This window comes from Alligator mississippiensis, chromosome 1 (assembly GCF_030867095.1).
Source record: "Alligator mississippiensis isolate rAllMis1 chromosome 1, rAllMis1, whole genome shotgun sequence".
In the NCBI taxonomy this organism is placed as follows: Eukaryota; Metazoa; Chordata; order Crocodylia; family Alligatoridae; genus Alligator; species Alligator mississippiensis.
Genome location: NC_081824.1, coordinates 33406731 through 33425685, shown reverse-complemented (window position 1 = coordinate 33425685; position 18955 = coordinate 33406731). Strand labels below are relative to the sequence as shown.

The following is an 18955-nucleotide window of genomic DNA, read 5'->3' as shown; positions in this document are numbered from 1 at the left end:
CTATCAGTATCCCTCCAGTGTTGCCTAAGTTCTGCCTGAGCAAGCTGCTTTTTGTCTAAGAACGGAACTCTTGTAGGCAGTGTGAAATGTTAGGCCCCAGACAGACATTAGACTTAAAATATGATTAACTAGTTAATCTGGCCACAAGTTTAGGGCATTAATGGTGCAATAAAATAGTAAAACAGCTACAAAGTTACTTCACAAAGTATTGCACGTTAAATGGGTGGCAGGGAACTGCTGTGGGACTGGAGCTCTGATGCTGGGCTGGGCATACTGGGACTGCTGCCAGATCCTTTGAGGGGTGCCCCAACAGCAAGAAATAAGCAGAAAAGCACAGACTTAGGCTTGTTCCTGCCTAGATGATTCCTAACCCCCCACTTCCCAGGCCCTGTGCAAGGGGTAAGTGCTGTAGTGTTTAAATTTAGTTTCTGAAATAGCTTTTGTGATTTGAGTGGCACTCTATGGAGTCATGACTCAAGACCAGTGTGGGATGCCTTGAGTCCAAATGGTTGAGAACCACTGCTTTAACATCATCATCTGTTTGTTTGTGTGAGTGTATGTGTATGTAGATGTATATATAAACTATCAGAGCTATAGAGTAAAGCTGTAAGATATTTTAAGCATAAGCATTTATTTTATCTTTCTCATCTGTTTTCATGTCTTCTTCTCCTCTTCCTCCTCCCTTCCCTTTTTTCTTCAGTGGAGGGCACTGGCACTTGCATAGTTCCACAGATAATGTGGAAGCTTTCCACTAAAATCCTAATTAAAAAATTGTATTCACCAAAAATTTAATTTCATCAAAATTATTTGTTTTAAACAAATTTCTTCTGTTTAAGTGAAATACATTTCTCACTAGGAGGGTAGTAAATCATTGGAACAAGTTACCCAGAGCGTTTCTGGACTCTCCATCGTTGGAGGTTTTTAAGATCTGGGTAGACAGAGCCTTGGCTGGGATGATCTATTTGGGGCTGGTCCTGCTTTGAGCAGGGGGTTGGACTAGATGACCTCCTGTGGTCCCTCCCAACCTTGATTTTTCTATGATAAATAAAAATAATAAAAAGTTGCAGGTTGGTTGTGTTTCCCAAAGGGCCTAGATGTCCCAACAAAATAACCCTGCTTAAAATCCCTGGAAAAGTTTGGAAAAACAGATGACAACAGCATTGCATCCAGGTTCTAGCAAACTAAAGAGGAGTCCAAGGACCTTCACTAAAAGCACCTGCCATCAGTCTCCTTATAGTAAACCAGTTGCTTGTGAATTTGGGCACCCTGAGTGATTGATTGAATCTGGCATAGAAGCATAAGAAGAATGAAGTGGCCATTTGTAAATATAGGAAAGTTCAAAACTATTACTTTAAACTTCACTCAGAAATCAGTTGGCGGTCAGTGCGGGTCACAGAGTGGGAATGCCTCACAGTAATGTCTGGAGTATTGAAGGGGTAGTATCTTGTAGAGGCATGACGGTAATCTGCCTTTGAGAGAATTAAGGCCTGGATTACTGTAGCAGGAGCTGGTTTCATAAAAAGGAACAGCAATGATGAGAACTTTTTTTTTTAGGGATTTATGCTGATTCTGTTTAAGTGAGTGAGGTTCCCTCCAGCAGAAGTTGTGGGGTGCTGTTAATAAGTAGTGTCAAGTGAAGTTGCAGGGTGAGATGACTCCTTTAAGGAAGTGGCCTGCATTATACCTGTGACTATTTAGTGGTCCACCAGATGACAGGCTTGGAGCCCAAGGGTCTTTGTAAGTGCTGAAGGCATCATGCTAAGATATTTTTCATTCCTGCAGTGTTTTGGGTTGACAGAATCAGGGTTTTACTTGTTAGAAACAGTTTACACACTAGGCACTTCAAAGACTAACACTGCCCGGTAACCTCAGAAGACATTTTAGTATTTCTATGCAGTTAGGTCTCTAAAGATGCAGAAAAGCACCTAGTGGGATTTTCAAAAGTGTGCAGGCTTCTATGACATCCATCTCCATCTCTAGTCACTCAAATCCCTTCTGCTGCAGTTCCCCTTTTCTAGAACAGGAATAATCTTACTTCCCTGCTGTTTTAGGAAGACTCAAGATGAGGCCTACAGGTGACCTCCTCTTTAGATAAAAGACTAACAAGTGGTTCACTTGAAACACCCACAGGGATTAGGTAAACCCCTGTAGAAAACCTAGTTTAGCAAATTGACCTAGAAAAAGGTGGAGCACTACCTCCATTCATCCATTTGATTTATGTTTTACTTTTTGCATTTGGAGAAATTCAGTCCTGGAAAAAGGATCTGAGATTCAGCTGCCACTAGAGCTTTATTTAAGGCACTGGGTGATAAATTGGGCCATTGGTTTTATGCACTCATTTGGTTGAACACAAGCTATCGTACTCCCTTGCAATCAACGTTTGTTCTTCCAGCTGGTCACATGGCAAGTTAGCATTGAATTGACTGACTGCAGCTGTATCTAGACTCTACAGTGATGGTTATCTTCTGTCCTTTTTAAAGTAACGGTAATTTTAGATTTACACAACAAAGCAACCCGTTGAATTCTTGTTCCTTCTCTCCCCCCCACCCCTCCCACCCCCGCTTGTGTTATTTGCCATCCCCTCTCTTTTTTGAGGCCTTAAGTGATGCATCTTGCTATGCTTTATTTTATCAGTGAATAAAAACAATTATTTGTTTTAATATAACAAGTGGCATCTGTAGTGCAAAAGTGAGAAGTGTTACAACCACAGATCCACTTTATCTTCATTATGAGGCATTGGATCATTAGCTATGTGTAAAATAATGAAGGTAAACATTGGGTGGAATGAGAGTTTTTCCTGTTCCACTACAAACATATTGGAGTTCAGTATATTTGCCAAAGATTCAGTTAGTCACTTTTTGGATTGATTTCCTTTCCAGGTAGAGATGCATGGGGTATATGGGTAATAGTTACATCACCTAGGTATTATTTCCGTTTGTATATTATAAGGATGGGTTTAAATAAATAGCTACTGGATCACTGAATATATTTGATATCAGGCCCCTGCTTTCAGTGGGGGGCTCTTTCTAGAAAAGGTAATCCTATGTTATCATGGCTTATGAATTCATTGCCCAAACGTGGATCAAATTCTACTTGGGTCTGTGCATGAAACTGCCATTGGCTGTGGTGGAACTTGGGTGTGAATTTGAGGCCAAATCTTCTTTTTTACTCTGCATGAATATCTGTGGAGAACTCATGTTTCCAACAATGAGTTTGGGAACTCTTAATAAATCTGTAATGGTCTGAATACATAGTGGGATAAAATCTTCTCTGTGTGGATCCTGCTACACCCAGTAAGAGTTTGCTGCTAATGTAGTATCTTTTTTTAGCTACTATAGTTCACCCTGCCATTTCTGAGTGACTGAGCAGCAGATGGCCAATTGATGAGATGCATATTTATTTACTATAGCTTAGTGCAGGAATTGGTACTCTCTTTGCAAGGGCAGCACCAGCAAATACTTTCTGACCTGATTTTGTTTCTTGATGTCTCGTTTGTGATGGCCCCTCTTGCATTTTTGTAGCCCTCGTTGTAACCAACGGTCTAAATAGTCCACTGTACATCACTAAAGGCCATGGGCATAATATTTGAAATACTAAATATTTTATAATAGCTAGACCCTGGGAAATGTCAATCTAATGAACAGATCTTGATGGAAGATGTCATCTCTAATGCTTCTGCTTTTTGTAAGGAGGAGAAAGAGGTGTGTGTGTGTTCAATGTTGAAACATCGTCATGTAATTGCTTGGGAGTTTTCAAAGTATACCAGCCAAGTGTAAAGAAGGTACAGCCTGTACTCTAAAAAACTTAATACTCTAAACATCTCAAGAGACGCATAACCATGCATTTGGAACATATGTCACACCCTTTTTTCAATGAGCTTTAGGCAAGTGTCTTTATTCTTGTTTCACACTACCCCTGGGTATGGATTTATTTTCTAGCTGATAGATGTCAGATTTCCATACTAAAAATGAAAGTTATTTTATCAGAAACTTGGCAGTAATTTAGTTTGTAATAGATAAACATTTTGGAACACTACAGAAGACAAAGAAGGCTGCCAAGACTAAATCATATCCCATATCAGTATGAACATTTGTAAAGTTACAAAAAACTAAGTGAAATACATTGAGAACTGGTGACTTGGTAAACAAACCTAAGCTAAAAATGTCCGTAAAAAGCTAGAGGAAATAAGTATTCGTTTTGTATCCGCTCACTCAAATGAACTGAATGTTTATCGTAGCCTGCCCTTGGTTCTGTTGTCTTAAACTAGAAGGTTGGGTTTGTTGAAGGTACTTTTAGCAAGCCTTTAGAAGCCACCCCATTCTGCCATGTGAACTTTGTATTATAGTCTGCTCCAGCTCCACATCCCCACTGAGTTCAAGAAGCCATCAATTAAATAGCAGTTGTACCAGGCAACCAATTTCTGCTGGTCCTTTGAGTGTTTGCATGACACAGACTTCATTCTACAAGGAATAGGTGAGGGAGGAGTGTTTCCAAAGGAGGTGATGAGATAAAGGTTATTCTGTTCAGTTGTAAGTGTATAAGATAAGTTGTTAACAGCTGTGTGGGAAGACAAAAGGACAGCAGGCAAATGTGGGAGCATGGGATAGAAGATGAAGTTCTTCCTGGTGATGCTTGGTAACAAACTTAAATGTGCATAAGTTTTTTGTTTTGTTTTTGTTTTGGGGTTTTTTTTTTTGTATGGATTGTTTTACTGTTTTTTGGGATCTCAGTTTGAATTGCATGAGCACCAGTTCTTTACCCAAGGCTGGTAGTCTCAAAACAACCAGTAGTATTTTGCCTATGCTTTATAAAAGTTTCTGTCTACCTCATCTGCATCTCCCCCATGGTTAGCTATCCTACTTTATTCTCCCTGTTGTTACAGACAACACATCATAATGCACAAAAGACTGAACACACCTACTGAAGTACATTAGTATGTGGTACTAATGCAAGCACACAAGTGTCTGATGGGGGTTGATAATTAGAAGTGCCAGTACTTCCTAAAACTGTATGTAGATGTAAATCATGTCAGACAAATCAGGGATTACAGTGAGGAAAATGGCTTTTGTTGTTTAAGTCCTGAAATACAAACAGTGGAAATGAACAATAACAAAGCAACCTACAATGCTTCAAAATTCAGGCTCGGTGCAGGTGAAAATTTCAGGATACTAGAGGAAAATGTGCCAAGATTGTACAGTACATCTCAGGGTTTGTGACTCTGAGCCTTTATGTTGTGCAGTCGTGCAGGACTACTTTAATCAGGACATTAATCTATTTCTTTTGAAGCAGTACTTGGTTCAGTTGTGTGAATTTTCAGTTAGTGAACTAGAACATCTCTGAAAATGAGACTTGTTAAATCTTTCTTCCTCCTTTGTATGATTATATCAGTTTTCATTTAGAAATTAATATGATGGAGTGCTGCTTTTTTGTCTGAATATCTGTTTTAAAGGACATTTTCCAATAAATTTGATTGTAGGTTTCTTTGAGAGAGAGGCCTAAGATAAAAAAGTTCAGAGGGGAAAAGGAGCGATACCCAGGTGGAATCTAAGCATTGAGTCATCAAATTTGCTCTTGTTCTTCAGTTGTGAACTCTTTTCATTGAACTCTGTGGCTGCATCCCCATGAGCATGGACTTGCAGTCTGTGGTGCCATAGGCCCCTCTGCAGCGCCACACACTGCACATGCAGGCATTCCCTATGTTGCTACCTTGCAAAAAACCCAAACAAACAAACAAAACCCCCACTTTTTCTGACCCTGGGATCTCCTGGGGTCAAAAAAACCAACCAAACAAAAACCACACCAAAAATGGGGTGGTGGCAGTATGCACTGCCCAAAACAGGGGTATGGCCAGCTGGAGGCACAATTCAGCTACCAGCTAGGTTCCCAGCTGCAGGAGCCACAGCTGCAGCTCCCCCAGGACCCCAGGTAAGGTGGCTGGGGGCAGCACAGCTGCTGGTCCTAGACTCCCCTACCCCATCCGGAGTAACCTGCTGCATGCCGGAGCGTGCATTGCACAGGCATTCCTCGGGGACAAGTAGTAGTGCAGAAGGTGTGCCACTTCTATTTGTCCCCAGGGAAACAAATGTCCATGCTCATCTGGATGCGGCCCATAGGTTCATTTTATGTGACAAAAAACTGTCTCCTACCTGAATTTATCTCTAAGTCTTTGCGTCATACTTTGTGGGAAGCTATAATCTTGATTTTGTTTTTTCTCAGCTTCTGAGACTTGTTGCAACTTGGTAGAATGCACACACATCATGAGGGAAATTATATCTTTGTACTTCCTGGCAGAAAAAAGCCATTGGAGATGGCCATTTTGGGGATGACTCTGTGGCTAGGGATTAAAATTACACGTAAACCAGTATGAGTGATTGGAAACCAGTTCAGATCTGTAACATAACAGAAGTTCAGTACGCAAAGTGGCCAAAAGGGGTTTAAAATAAATCTGGATGTAGTATCAGACTTAAACCAATACAATCTAAATTGGTTATTGAAATTCTGTCCCAGATCCTTTCAGTTAACTCACAGTTCCCAGTGTCCCATGATGCTTTGCATCTCCCCACACACCCCCCCCCACCCCCGGGAGGGCGGGCTAACCTTGGCCAAAGTGTCTGGTCTAGCCGAGGAGGGAGGTGTGCTTTAGTACCCCCAGCTTCTGGCCTGGGCCACTGCAGACTCATGGCTGCATTTTTTGGAATCAAAAGTGAATGTTTGTTCTCTTGCTTATCAGTTCAGTCTACACTGCTTAGACTAATCTGCAAAAATTGAATTAATTCAGCCTCAGGTTTTTTGACTGTCTGTACTCAGCCTGCATCTCCTAGGGTGGAAGCAAGGGACTGAAAACAATGCATGACTTGGAAAGAATTAATATAGACCCTGTAAACAATTTTCTGATGCAGATCTTTCCCTTAACATCACCCTTTTTTATGGATGTCCTATATTTTGAAAGGTATTAATGGCATAAAGTATAAACTGGAGCCTTCAAGTCTTTGAACCCAGGCAGTTTGGTTTTCAGCCATGGCATTGTATGGATCAACAAACACTGGAGGTGTTTGATTCATTTCCTTTTTGTGGTAAAGTCTGGATTTTTTATTTTCTTTATTTTTTCCTGGATAGTGATGGGCAATTGTATGAGAAACCCAGATCCTTCTCTTAGGGTTTTTTGTACAGGGTTCTGTCTTGTTATTCCCTCTTGTTCAACATGTATAGAGAAGACTAATGAAGAAGTCTGGTTGTCAGACATCCAGGATCCCAGTGATACCATGCTTTGCTTTCTCATCTCATCACATCTTGATGGCACAGCATGTCACTAATGAATGTTGGGGCATAGCTGAAGAATAGCAAATTTTAGTTTGTTCTTTACAGTATTCATCACATTATAAAATTAAATGTGATGTGATCAGCCTGTGTCTGCTTGTAGGAACAACAATATCAGTAAATATTGGTTAACACCATGCAGTGTATGTTTAGGAAAGAGCACATTGAATACTGAGCAGTTCAGGATGGGTAACTTCTAATCTGGCAGGTGACGAAACCCACAGGTGACTTCAGTGAGCTTTGGGTTGGGTTGGATGTGTTTCGGGTTCAAAAAAAAAAAATTGGATATGGCACTAACGAGGAACGAACGATATAATCTGGATATAAAGAAGGTGGTTACTAGTGTGTAAGATGGACAAGTGTGTAGAATTATGAGCAAGGAGAGGTAAAGAAGCTTTATTTTGTAACTTTAGGCCAGAGCTGTCGAAATGCCTTATGGGCCACCATGGCATGAGCCCACAAGACCCCTGCTGTATCACGCCACACAGCTGCTGTGCCTGGACCCCACTGTCAGTTCCCTGACCATGGGCTCCCCCAGCATCATGAACTCTGGCACTTTGTCTTGCCCCGATCCCTGGAGTAGCGTGAGGAAGAAGGAACCAAGAGACCCCCATTGCTGCTGGAACCAGAGCAATTGGGAAGTGACGACTGAATGGGAGACTGAGGGCCACAAATTAATCCCTGCTTTAGATAAGGGATGCGGGGCTCCTGAGGCAACTCTCGGAGACCATAACAGCTAAAGAGGCGGTAGTCATGGGGGACCTAAACTACCCGGACATCTGCTGAGAGACGCAGACAGCAAGGTCCCATCGCTCACGCAGGTTTCTAACCTGTGTACAGGACCTCCACCTGACACAGGAGGTACATGGTCCCACTAGGGGGAATGCCATACTGGATCTGGTATTGGCAACGGGAGATGACATGATAGGGGACCTCCAGATCGGTAGCCATTTGGGAGACAGTGATCGCCTTATAATAGAATTCAACATAAGACGGCGAGTGGGTAAGGTAGCTAGTAGGGTGAAAGTGCTAGACTTTAGGAAAGCTGATCTCAATGCACTCAGGCGATTAGTCAAGGAAGCACTGCAGAGTAGGAGTTTTGATGGGATGGGAGCCCAAGAAGGGTGGCTGTGCCTAAAGGAAACGATCCTTCGGGCACAAAGCAAGACGATCCCCGAGCGAGGCAAAAGAGGGAAAGGGGCCAGGAGGCTTCCATGGCTGACCAGAGAAATCCAGGGCAGCCTAAGGGCCAAAAGGGGAGCACATAAAAAGTGGAAACAGGGTGAGATCACTAAAGATGAATATACCTCCTCTGCTTGTGCTTGTAGGGAGGCAGTTAGGCGGGCAAAAGCTACCATGGAGCTGAGGATGGCAACCCAAGTAAAGGACAACAAGAAATTGTTTTTTAGATATATTGGGAGTAAAAGGAAGGCCCAGGGAGGAATAGAACCGCTGCTAAATGGGCAGAAACAATTGGTGACAGATAGGGGGGACAAGGCTGAACTCCTCAACGAGTTCTTTGCCTCAGTGTTCCTAAGTGAGGGGCACGACAAGTCTCTCACTGGGGTTGTAAAGAGGCAGCAGCAAGGCGCCAGACTTCCACACGTAGATCCTGAGGTGGTGCAGAGTCACTTGGAAGAAATGGATGCCTTTAAGTCGGCAGGCCCGGATGGGCTCCATCCGAGGGTGCTGAAGGCACTGGCCGACATCATTGCAGAGCCACTGGCGGGAATATTCGAACGCTCATGGCGCACGGGCCAAGTCCCAGAGGACTGGAAAAGGGCTAACGTGGTCCCCATTTTCAAAAAGGAGAGGAAGGAGGACCCGGGCAACTATAGGCCAGTCAGTCTCGCCTCCATCCTTGGTAAAGTCTTTGAAAAAATTATCAAGGCTCACATTTGTGAGAGCCCGGCAGGGCAAATTATGCTGAGGGGAAACCAGCGCGGGTTTGTGGCGGGCAGATCGTGCCTGACCAACCTAGTCTCTTTCTATGACCAGGTTACGAAACGCCTGGACACAGGAGGAGGGGTGGATGTCGTATACTTAGACTTCAGGAAGGCCTTCGATACGGTATCCCACCCCATACTGGTGAACAAGTTAAGAGGCTGTGATGTGGATGACTGCACAGTCCGGTGGGTGGCGAATTGGCTAGAGGGTCGCACCCAGAGAGTCGTAGTGGATGGGTCGGTCTCGACCTGGAAGGGTGTGGATAGTGGGGTCCCGCAGGGTTCGGTCCTTGGACCGATACTCTTTAATGTCTTCATCAGCGACTTGGACAAGGGAGTCAAATGTACTCTGTCCAAGTTTGCAGATGACACAAAGCTATGGGGAGAAGTGGACACGCCGGAGGGCAGGGAACAGCTGCAGGCAGACCTGGATAGGTTGCACAAGTGGGCAGAAAACAACAGGATGCAGTTCAACAAGGAGAAATGCAAAGTGCTGCACCTAGGGAGGAAAAATGTCCAGCGCACCTACAGCCTAGGGAATGACCTGCTGGGTGGCACAGAGGTGGAAAGGGATCTCGGAGTCCTAGTGGACTCCAAGATGAACATGAGCCGGCAGTGTGACGAAGCCATCAGAAAAGCCAATGGCACTTTATCGTGCATGAGCAGATGCATGACAAATAGGTCCAGGGAGGTGATACTTCCCCTCTATAGGGCGTTGGTCAGACCGCAGTTGGAGTACTGCGTGCAATTCTGGGCGCCACACTTCAAGAAGGATGCGAATAACCTGGAGAGGGTCCAGAGAAGGGCAACTCGTATGGTCAAGGGCCTGCAGACCAAGCCCTACGAGGAGAGACTAGAGAAACTGGACCTTTTCAGCCTCCGCAAGAGAAGGTTGAGAGGCGACCTTGTGGCTGCCTATAAGTTCATCACGGGGGCACAGAAGGGAATTGGTGAGTATTTATTCACCAAGGCGCCCCCGGGGGTTACAAGAAACAATGGCCACAAGCTAGCAGAGAGCAGATTTAGATTGGACATTAGGAAGAACTTCTTCACAGTTCGAGTGGCCAAGGTCTGGAACGGGCTCCCAAGGGAGGTGGTGCTCTCCCCTACCCTGGGGGTCTTCAAGAGGAGGTTAGATGAGTATCTAGCTGGGGTCATCTAGACCCAGCACTCTTTCCTGGTTATGCAGGGGGTCGGACTTGATGATCTATTGAGGTCCCTTCCGACCCTAACATCTATCTATGAATAAAAATCTGTAATTTATGAGAGGTTTTCTTGCCAGTCGTTTCATCACTTTGCTTGTATATTACACCCTTTTTTTCCACTCCCCTCTCTGTATATCAAGTAGGGGCTTCCTAACATATTGTAGATACGTCTAAATGGTGATAATGATGTATGGTATTTCCTTCCTAACAGCTGGTAGACAGCAGTGGCGATTGAAAACAAAAACTACAGTGCACAGAAATACAAAGCTTTACAGCAAATGGAAAGAGATGAAGTGTTTTAATTTTGCACTTTTTATTTGTTTCAGACTGCGCTGCAATGACTACAGCAAGATATAGGCCTACCTGGGACTTGGTACTTGACCCTTTGGTGTCCTGTAAACTCTGTCTTGGCGAGTATCCTGTGGAACAGATGACAACAATAGCGCAATGCCAGTGCATCTTCTGTACTCTGGTTAGTTTGCTTCTTACTAGACACATTTTCTCAAAATCAGGAGCAGGCTTTTCTACAGCCCTTCTGCAGAGTAGAATTCACTTGAAAGATGCCCGAGTACTGAAACTGTAGTGTTGCTGCCGCATCCTTATGTTCTGAATGGGTATATGGAGATACCGTGCAACTGCGAATCTTAGCAGAGCTAGACCTTGTATAATGAATGGGAGTAAGTTAAAGATTTGCCAGTGTGTGTAGGAGGAAGTGGGGAGGGGTAGTCGCACACAGCCAAAGTCACCAATCCTTATGAGGTGGGATCTGTCAGGATTATGCCCCATATTAAAGTGAGGAATTCTCTCCCTGAAAAGGCCGCAGACCTACCTACGCCCTGTGTCTGAATTGGGCGTGGAGATTTCTGTGCTCTTCCTACCTGTTTGTTCACGGTGTGAGAGGGAGAGGGTGTGTGACTAACTCTTTTATACACAAGATGATTAAATCGAAGAGTGACAGGTTTTTTGCAAAATATGGTTTCCTTATTTTGCCAGTGCTGCTGTTAGAGCCTTTGAACTCGACTTTAATATCCCTTGTCCATTTAAACTCAGTTTCTAGTTATGTATTTGCCCACAAGAATGAGGGTCTAAAGAAAGTGCTTAAGCAACAGTTTGTGGGTATCTGCTTCTTTGACCACTTTATTCTTTACTTACAGAACTTCTTTTTATAGTCTTCATGTCACCACTACCTCTTTTGCAGTTCTTTGAGTCAGTGGGTCCTCTGGAGTAGATACCATGCACTCTATTGTGAATGACAAAGTGCCCCACACATTGAGTGTCAATTTCAACAAATAATTAACAGCCAAAACTTTCTAGCAAATCTTCATCAATCCTACCGTATTGCCAAAATATGTGCCTTGGATAGCAGGGGAAAATGCATTCAGTATGGATTCTGTAGAGTTTAAATGCATTATTTAGCAGGGGTCATCTTCAAGTGCTATACAGAAATCTATATGTTTAATCCTCGTGGTCACTGGTGCAGGTCAGGAGCTATCCATGTTTTCACAGATGGAGAAATTGTACTAGAGAGGTTATGTAATTCAGGCCTGTGATGTGATATCATGGAACTACTGTCTGAGCCCCCAAGGTCTGGAATAGCCTGCCGCCAGAGGTGGTTCAAGCACCTACTTTGAACGCCTTCAAGAGAAATCTGGATGTTTTATCTTGCTGGGATCCTATGATCCCTGCTGACTTCCTGCCCCTGGGGCAGGGGGCTGGACTCGATGATCTTCCGAGGTCCCTTCCAGCCCTAATGTCTATGAAACTAGATCTCGTTAACTTTGTCTTCCAATGCCCAGTCCAGACTGTATCAACACAGGAGATTTTTGTACTCCATTTTCCAGCAGTGGGTCACTTTTACCTGCACTAGCAACAATGTAAGCACTGGTAGGCACCAGCATATTTTTAGCTTTGGACATGTCTACATGTTCATTAATGCACAGTAGTTACTGCACATTTAGTTTAGTATTTGCTTAATGAAGTACTAACTAAATGCGCTGTAACTACAGTTACTGTGCAGTAGTGATGGTACACAGTTTTGTTGGGGGTTTTTTGTGACCCTAACTGCGAAGCAGCATATCGGCACGGTTTTTGCCCAGGATGCGACTGCGCAGTGTTGTTGGGCTATTGCCTAGTAAGTGTCTCGTGTAGGTGTGCCCACTGTGTCCTAAAGCTTGTTCCTGGAATTTTAAGGTCAGCTAATATTCATGCCCTGCCATGCAATTTAATTTGAAAGTCTTCCTTGTCTTCTGCTTTTTCCCAATGTTAGGAGTAAGGCTTCAGAAGAAGAGCTCATTGCAATGTTCATATGTTTTGAAATGTTAATTAGAAGTAAAATATTTTCTGCTTTTCGTGGTATTACAGTATTTTGGTATTTGTTTTGGAACTACTTCATAAGTTAATAAGCTACGTGTGTGTTGTTAACAACTAACAGTGTCTGGGGAAGAGAAAAACAATGTGTGGATGTTTGTTTTAATAACATTTCAAACAAGGAAATAAGCGCATCATATAAACAGCTGCAGTGAGTGTTGACATCTTCTGGAAGTAACATACCAATGAGACTGTTTGAAGTCAACATTATAGGATTCAGGGTTATATGCTGTAGCTGTGTTTGGTCTAAGAAAGAGATGGGGGCAGGCAGCAGCAGCGCTAGGAGAGGGAGTTATGGGGGGGCTACAGCAAAATTTGGGGTGGCTGCAACCCCCGCCCCACCCCCATGTGGGGAAGAGCCCTGCGCAGCCTCGGCCCCAGCCCACAGCTGTGGGCACCCCGCCCATGTCCCATGCAGATCCAGGGGCACATGCCCCCCGGTCCTCCCAGGGTATGCGCAGAGGCGGGAGCCGCTCCCCCTCCCTGCAGCTCTGTCCCATGCCCCAGCCCCACTCCTCCGTCACTGCAGGGGCCCTTGATCTGCCCCCACACCCCTTTCCACCCCCCCACTTCCACCACAACAGACTTATGAGCTGCATGCAGCTGTATTGAAAATCAGATTGGTATTGCCTGATATGCCTCTTTAAAAATTGGCTATCGGTATCAGCCCCCAAAATCTCTACTGGTGCACTCCTACTTTTATTAGACCAATTAGATAGGTGCAAAAATATTTCTTTATTTGCAAGCTTTCGGGTCCAAACACCCTTCATCAGGCTGAGGAGAATTAAAAGATTTTAAAAGTTTTTCCCCAAGTAGATTAGTAATATAAGCTGCATTGCTAACCAAGAAAGAAGAAATGTTCACCTCCCTGCCCGACACCTCCAGGGGAAAGAAACCTACCCAACCTGCATATCGCAGAGCAACTCTCTCACAAAAGGAGTCTGATGAACCCAGGGGAAAAGACTTCCAGCTTTTACCTCCCCTGTGCAAAATGAAGTTTACTTTCTACCTGGGAGAACTTTTACAATCTTTGAGTTCTCCTCAGCCCGTTGAAGGATTCGTTGGACCTGAAAGCTTGCAAAGAAAGAAATGTTTTGCTACTATTTAGTTGATCTAATAAAAGATATCACCTCAAGCCCAAGAGTTTTGTTTGTTGCTATAGGATTTTAATTTGGGATGGGGGTAGAGAGAGAGAGAGCGCGCATTCATACAAGCGGACTGGCACAAACAGTGTGTCCATCCAATTAAAAAAACCAAGAATTGCTTCATTGTCTGTTTATGTAGGGAGAGTTTGATTAAACATGCAAAAGTGTATTTTAAATTGGCTTAATTGAAAACCACTCTTTGTTGCCCCTAAGATAGATATGCAAGATTCAGTTATGAATTTTTTTTTAAATTATGTTCCCTAAATCAGAAAAAGGATTTTCTTTAATGTAATTGGTGATAGCATCCTCACAAACACTCTGTGAAATAGGAAAATACTATTACTGTTGTTTTTAGTAATTAGGTTAGAACTGAGGCAGAGCCAAATCCAATTTATGTATCCTAAGCACAGACTGAAATTGTTTGCGAGATCTAGAAATTCAGCCGTGTACACACATCTTTATTTTGCTGGCTTTATAGTTTGACAAATGATGTTGAAGATTACAGTAGGTCAAATCCAAAGTCTGTTGTAATCAGTGGAGCGATTCCTATAAACTTCAGGATTTGGATAAAGCTTTAATCAGCTGATCCATTGTAACTCTGCTAGCATCAGTGAAATTGCACCAGAGAAATGTTTGCCTGAGTATGGGTTTGGTTTGGTTTTTTTTCTGTTTGTATTTATTTTTGTATTTTTCCTTATACTTTGTGCAGTGGTTTGCCAAGAATGTGTATTGGGGATGGAGCTCCATTTTTTTTTGTTTTTTTTTTTTGTTTTTGTTCAAGTAGCGTGAAGTAAACTTGATGAAACGTTCAGTGCCAAAACATTTTGTTTTTTCATATTGGATGAAATTGTGAAATGCTACCTATTTAACCATTGTGTTCTATTAGACCTGGGACCACTTTCTAACCTACAGACAAAGAGCAAATCTGCTTTACTTAGAAATAAATCTTTCAGTGAAGCACTGTTAGTCTGTAAGCAGAATTTAGATCAATGTGCAGATTTGCACGAACAGAAATATAGGATTGAGAAATCTTCACCCCCTCTGTGACCCCACAGGTTCAGTTGTTAAGATCTCGAATGGGATTATCTCCTCCAGACTCTTACACAATAGCACAACATTGCTATTCAGAATGATAAAATGGGGGCACTGTTTCCTTCTGCTTACAGGCAGAGTTGCCAGTGAATTGAGTGGAACAGATTTGCCACTACTCTGCTGATAAGGCATAAAGACATTTACAATTTCCCACCATATTTTTGGCTATTAGTACAATACTACATTATGGGATTTATCAATATGATTGTTAATACACATAAAATACTAGGAGATCCCTTTAAGTCCCTGGGGAACGTTTCTATTGCTGTGTAGTGATCTGAGCCACAGACAGAAATCTAATGAGCCGAAAAAGGGGGAAAGAATATCTGCTGTTAATTAATCTTTTGAATGTTGGTCCATGGGAAAGCTATCCATTCAGTCTTCCGAGAAGCTAAACCGGATCTCAGCTGTTACCATTTTAAAATGTAAAACTGCATAATGTTATGTGCAGATTTTGGACCATTCAAACATTAGATTTTTTTTTTGAATACTGTAATGCCTTTTTTAGTGAGATACTTTCCTAGTGAAAATTACTGATAGCAATAGTTTATAGGTTAGCAAGTCTTCACTATGGTGTACTCTCCTAATTTAGTTGGGGAAACAATTTAGTCATCCACAGATGGAAAGCCTAGAGGATTTCCTTAGGAAATATCATAATTCTTATGTCATTTGTAGTGTGTGTGTGTGTGTGTGTGTGTGTGTGTGTGTGTGTGCACGTGCACATAACAGATCAAGGGCATTGGTTGTTGTTTGTTTTTTTTGCCCCAAGATTCAGATGCAAGAAACCAACAGGGCCAGAACCCTTGCATTAATAACTTAGCCCTTTCTCCAGGGTTGCCTTCCTGTTACATAAAAAGCATCTTCTAGAATGGGTCGAACAGAAAATTCTGAACCTCTGGACTCCAGCTGGCTTCACTGGGGCAGTATTTCACTCATAGCATAGCCAGTTGTAATTTTGAGGACAGGGGTCAAACATACAGCCCATGGGCCAGATCCGACTTGTGGAGCCCCTCCATCTGTCCCCTGTTGCTGCCCCTGGGTCTAAGCAGACCCACATGGCATCGCATGTTAAACCAGCCGCACAAGCAGGACCTGAGACGCAAACAGAATGCAGTGCCTGTTCCAGAGACTCCAGGAGTGCACCGTATGCAGGTACATGCTTCAGCCAGTCGGGGACCCACCTTGCATATGGCATCTGCAAACACCATGTGCAGGGTGCGTCCCAGACCGGCTGGAGCAGGTGCTATGTACAGCACAGTTTCCAGAGCAGGTGCCATGGGCAGTGTGACTGGGGTGGGCACCACAGGCAGCATGGCACCTGTGAGCAGCCAGTCTTGGATCCATGCTGGTTGGGCTGTACTGCATGTGGCACCCATTGCAGCTGCTCTGGCATCTGCACAACCCACAGGTTTTGTCTGTTGAGAGTGAGCGAGGGAAGGGCAGGAGTCCATGGGCTTGATCCAGCCTGTAGACCATCCTTGTGCCACTCATCCGATCCAGGGGGCGGGGATGAATTTTGACACCCCTGTTTTAAGGTATCTATAATTAATCATGTTGAGGCCCCTTTACTTAGTAATACAAGCTGAGATGCTTTTTTTCCTTGTCAAGGGGTTTAGAAAGTAACCTGTTCCACTATTCAAAATATACCCTCAGGCTAAGACCCTATTGAATGTTTATTTACATTTTCCTCATCTATTCAGATTTTTATAGTGTGCCTGTCTGAGTACCTTGTAGGAGTGCATATTGTGACTTGACTAACATTTTGAGATTAGTGGGTTGGTCGTCTTTCCTTTCCTCATGGTGAAAAATGTATGAACATTTTAAATATGTTATCTACAGTGGGGTTTTTTTATACATATACTAGTGAAAGTAAGGGCAAGGAAGTGGAGGGTTTGAGGTGGTCCATTTGTACATCAAGTGCTTTTCTTCCACAGTCCTTGACGAGTCCCTGGAGTTCGTTGCACAGATGAGTTTCACTTTTGTGATGGGTACCTCCATTGGCCCTGATGAGTGCTGTTCTCAACTGCAGCCCTCAATCCCTCATTCCTGTAGCTTTGGGTGCCTTTTTAGGAATCTTAGACTCCCGTGTGCGCGTGTGGGCCTGCTAACTAGTGAAAGAGATGCTTAGCGGCTGTAAAGCAGTGTAAGACTGTTGGAATCTGTAGCAATGTCAGTTTTACACCCATTAAGGAGCTGGCTTAAAATACAAACCAGACCTCATGAAAAACACATACTTACAGGTCCCACTTCCTCCCCGCAATGAGTCCTTGGTCCTGTTTGTGCCTCCTGTCTTTCAGAAGCTTAGCTGTATTTGCTGCCCTACTATTACCAGCTCCTTTTCACCAGCACTGCTGTGATCCTCATTCATGTAGTTAAAGAACTACCACCCCCTTGTTTCATGATCTTTTGTCTATTTTTGGTCCCTTTTTTTTTAGGTTGTTGCAGCTTGAAAATAATGGTGTTAATGGTGAAGTGTCCCCTTCCTTTCAACTCTTAGCTCTTAGCAACTGATCCCAGACAGTGGCTAATTCTTCTCTGCCATTATGATTGGCTTGGATTACTCAGAAATACCAAGATGTCTGCATTGGGAGACGGACAAAAGAGAGATTTAATTATCTTGCTTGCCCATATTTCAAAGCTTCAGCTTTTGCTGCTGCTGCTTGTACAGAAAGGGCGACTGAACAATGAGCAGTGAAGATGTAACTGTGTAAGCTTGGTTTCCTTCCCAATTAGTTGCTAGTTTATCTGTGGTTGCCAGGGGAAACCTGCCGTAGCAGATGTTTTTACACTGAGCCAGCGCTGCTGTAAGGCTGTGTTGCCCACGCCCCCTTCGGAGAGGAGCCACCCTGCTCATTTTGAAGGAGAGAGGAGCAAGCTCTTCTGATTTGTACAAGAATTATGAGCGTTTTGGCACATGACTGATTTCCCCATTTCCACTAGCTTTTGACAATAAACTAGAAGTCGTCCTTCATGTATGTTTGCTGGGCCCTTTTTAGCAAATCTTCTGTTTCAACTTGACATAGTGAGATGTCACCATGAGGACAGGAGTTAGGGGGTCCTTTCACTAAACATACATAACCTTTCTCTTGCAAACAGTTGAGGATAAAACACACTTGTAGAAATGAGGCATGTTTTTAGTGCAGGGTGCAGTCATGTCCTGATCTTCACCTGTGGCGCCTAGGTGCTACCACAAGAAATTCATAATAATCATAACAAAGTACCTGCTTCTAGATTTTGGAATCTGCCTCTGAAACTCCAGAGCCAGCTTTGTCATTAATTTGCTGTCCAGTACTTTTACCTTTCTCTGACTCTTGACATAGCAAAGCACATCAATTTTGGTCATTGTCGTTACATGAAAGTTGTGAAAATCAGATGTTTGCTTCTGTTAGGCTTTGAATGTGACACGCGAAGTCTGGTTGTTTGCTACTAGTGTTAACTTCTTGCACAGTAAAAGTATCAATCCAACTTTTTAAAAAAGAAATGTTCCAAAAACAAGACACGTAAACTTATTTTGTTTGCTTCCTGAGTATTTTAGAGTTCCTTCCTGTAGTATGTGCTGGTTTTAAAAACCAACTAAATTGACTGTTAACATTCCTGGCAAACTCCAATCAGGATTAAATATAGTTTACTTGCATGTCTAATCAAGAATACATTTTTTTAAATATGGATTCTTTTTATGGGAAGGTGAGGTCATGATTTACAGTAGAGTGGGACTCTTAATAGGGAAGGCAGCTTTGACACAGCAATTACACTGTAACAGCAACATCCAGAAAGAGATCATTCGGAAGCTGAACCTTATTTCAGTACTTTTAGTCTAATTATAACATAATGTAACCTAAAAACGTAACAATAGCTGGGCATTCTATAATTTTTAATTCCTTGG

The 18955-nt window shown here is 43.1% G+C and overlaps 1 protein-coding gene across 1 annotated transcript in view; it reads left to right on the top strand.

Annotated features, from left to right (window-relative positions):
• Positions 1 to 18955, top strand: part of RNF144A (ring finger protein 144A) — a 92352-nt gene that overhangs the window by 43931 nt on the left and 29466 nt on the right. Inside the window, exon 2 of the mRNA XM_006274957.4 lies at positions 10795 to 10940. Within this exon, the coding sequence (XP_006275019.2) occupies positions 10795 to 10940 (146 nt within the window). The remainder of the gene's footprint in view (positions 1 to 10794; positions 10941 to 18955) is intronic.